The 1,845-nt window shown below is 42.4% G+C and overlaps 1 protein-coding gene across 1 annotated transcript; it reads right to left on the bottom strand.

Moving 5' to 3' along the window:
* Positions 1 to 496: 496 nt before the first annotated feature.
* On the bottom strand, positions 497 to 1,346 carry PCBD1 (pterin-4 alpha-carbinolamine dehydratase 1). Its single transcript, XM_036852061.1, has one exon. It carries the CDS (start codon positions 1,149 to 1,151, stop codon positions 984 to 986), a length of 168 nt encoding a protein of 55 aa, XP_036707956.1. The 5' UTR covers positions 1,152 to 1,346; the 3' UTR covers positions 497 to 983.
* Positions 1,347 to 1,845: the final 499 nt, after the last annotated feature.

Here is a 1,845-nt window from a genome sequence, read left to right as displayed (position 1 = left end):
GCTTAGAGACATCATTGATAGAATAAGTAGTGCCTGCATATAATTATTGATATGGTCCTGAGAAGCTGCCAGCATCCACACTGGTCATTTCCTCTGCCCACCATCATGTTGAGATCATCATGAATCATTTTAGGCTAATGTTGCATCTACTAGGAGAGATAACACTAGAAAGTTGACATTTCTCACTTGTTAACACCAGTGAGAGCTTTCTACTCACTGCTTTCTAAGAACTGTTTGCAAGAATGGGAGCAGAAGACAGGTTGTGCATTAAGAAGAGAAATGTGCAAAACCACAGAATCTGAAGTTTATCTTATAACAGCACTAGCTAGAAAATATTTGTGGGACTTTGAAAGACAGTCTCAATTCTTGGGGGGCTTTAACTGATCATCTATTTTATTGATCATCTTTTATTGGTCATCTCCAGAGATGGAGAGAAACTGAGGCACAGGCAGACATGGGAGCAGAATAAAGGAGTGGAAATTTTGAACTTTATACTTCCATATTCTTTTTTTTTCCAAGTGAAACAGTGTTTTTATTTGAGGCGTAAAAGCACATGCATGTCCTGTCACATAGGATGAGGATGGCTTTAGGGTTCTGGTTTCTAAGATAAAACTTTATCTTAAACACAGCTTCTATCACAGCTTCTTGGGAAATGAATCAGAAAGAGAGCAAGACACAGCCAGGAAAGAAAATCATTACTGTTGCTGGGAAGTTGTAAAGAAAGGGAAGAACTTATGCAAATCAATATACATGTCACAGAGCCCCAAGGAGGACGAGAGTGGCGTGGGGAAAGGTGGCCTAAGTTATGGTGTTGGCAGTGATACTGGCCTTTTCCGATTGCAGAGACTTGCTCTAAACGGAGGCAACAGGATCACTTGTCAGTTTTGACGTGCACCAACATCTCAGGGCTCCCCAGTTCCCTCTCTGGATCCCCAGTTCAGTCCCCCCTTTCCCCTGAAGAACTCAGAGAGGAAGGGCAGGGTCTATGTCATGGACACTGCTACTTGCTCGATGAAGCTGGCCAGGTTTATGTCCCGTTCTGAAAGGCCCGCACACTCATGAGTGCTCAGGGTGATGTGGGCCTTGTCGCAAATGTTAAACCATTCAGGATGGTGGTCCAATTTCTCAGCCTGAAGAGCCACTCTTGTCATGAAGCCAAAGGCCCTACTGAAGTCTTTGAATGGAACTGCTAGAAGGTGACAACCCTGGGCCTTCTGGCTCGTTCCACCCACGGCCCGCAGGTCTAGCAGCAGCTGGTCCTTCTCCTCAGCACTTAGCCTGTGTGCTTTGCCAGCCTTGCTGTGTGCAGCGTGGACGCCGGCAGCAGCGGGTGGCAGCGGAGGAGACGAGCGTGTCCTATAGTTCCGTATTTCCAAGAGATACTTACCATCTAAATTTTTATAATAACTGAGAGAATAAAATGAAAGGTCCATACCATATCATTATAGAAGGCTCTTGGGTGGGATGCTTTTTTTTTTTTGTAACTCTCAACCTTTTGTTTTTTTTTAAATTAATTTTTATTGGAGTATAGTTGATTTACAATGTTGTGTTACTTTCTGCTGTACATCAAAGTGAATCAGTTATGCATATACATATATCCACTCTTTTTTAGATTCTTTTCCCATATAGGTCATTTACAGAGTATTGAGTAGAGTTCCCTGTGCTATACAGTAGGTTCTTATTATCTATTTTATATATAGCAGTCTGCATATGTCAATCCCAATCTCCCAGTTTATCTCTCCCTGGGTGGGATGCTTAATAGAGAACAAGATAGGCAAGGAAAAACACTTAAAACTAATAATTCAGAGTATGAGATAATGGGGTTAGGGTTAGTGTCTACTGGTT

Source organism: Balaenoptera musculus, chromosome 5 (genome assembly GCF_009873245.2).
Source record: "Balaenoptera musculus isolate JJ_BM4_2016_0621 chromosome 5, mBalMus1.pri.v3, whole genome shotgun sequence".
NCBI classification, from domain to species: domain Eukaryota; kingdom Metazoa; phylum Chordata; class Mammalia; order Artiodactyla; family Balaenopteridae; genus Balaenoptera; species Balaenoptera musculus.
This window is presented reverse-complemented; position numbering and strand designations above follow the sequence as displayed.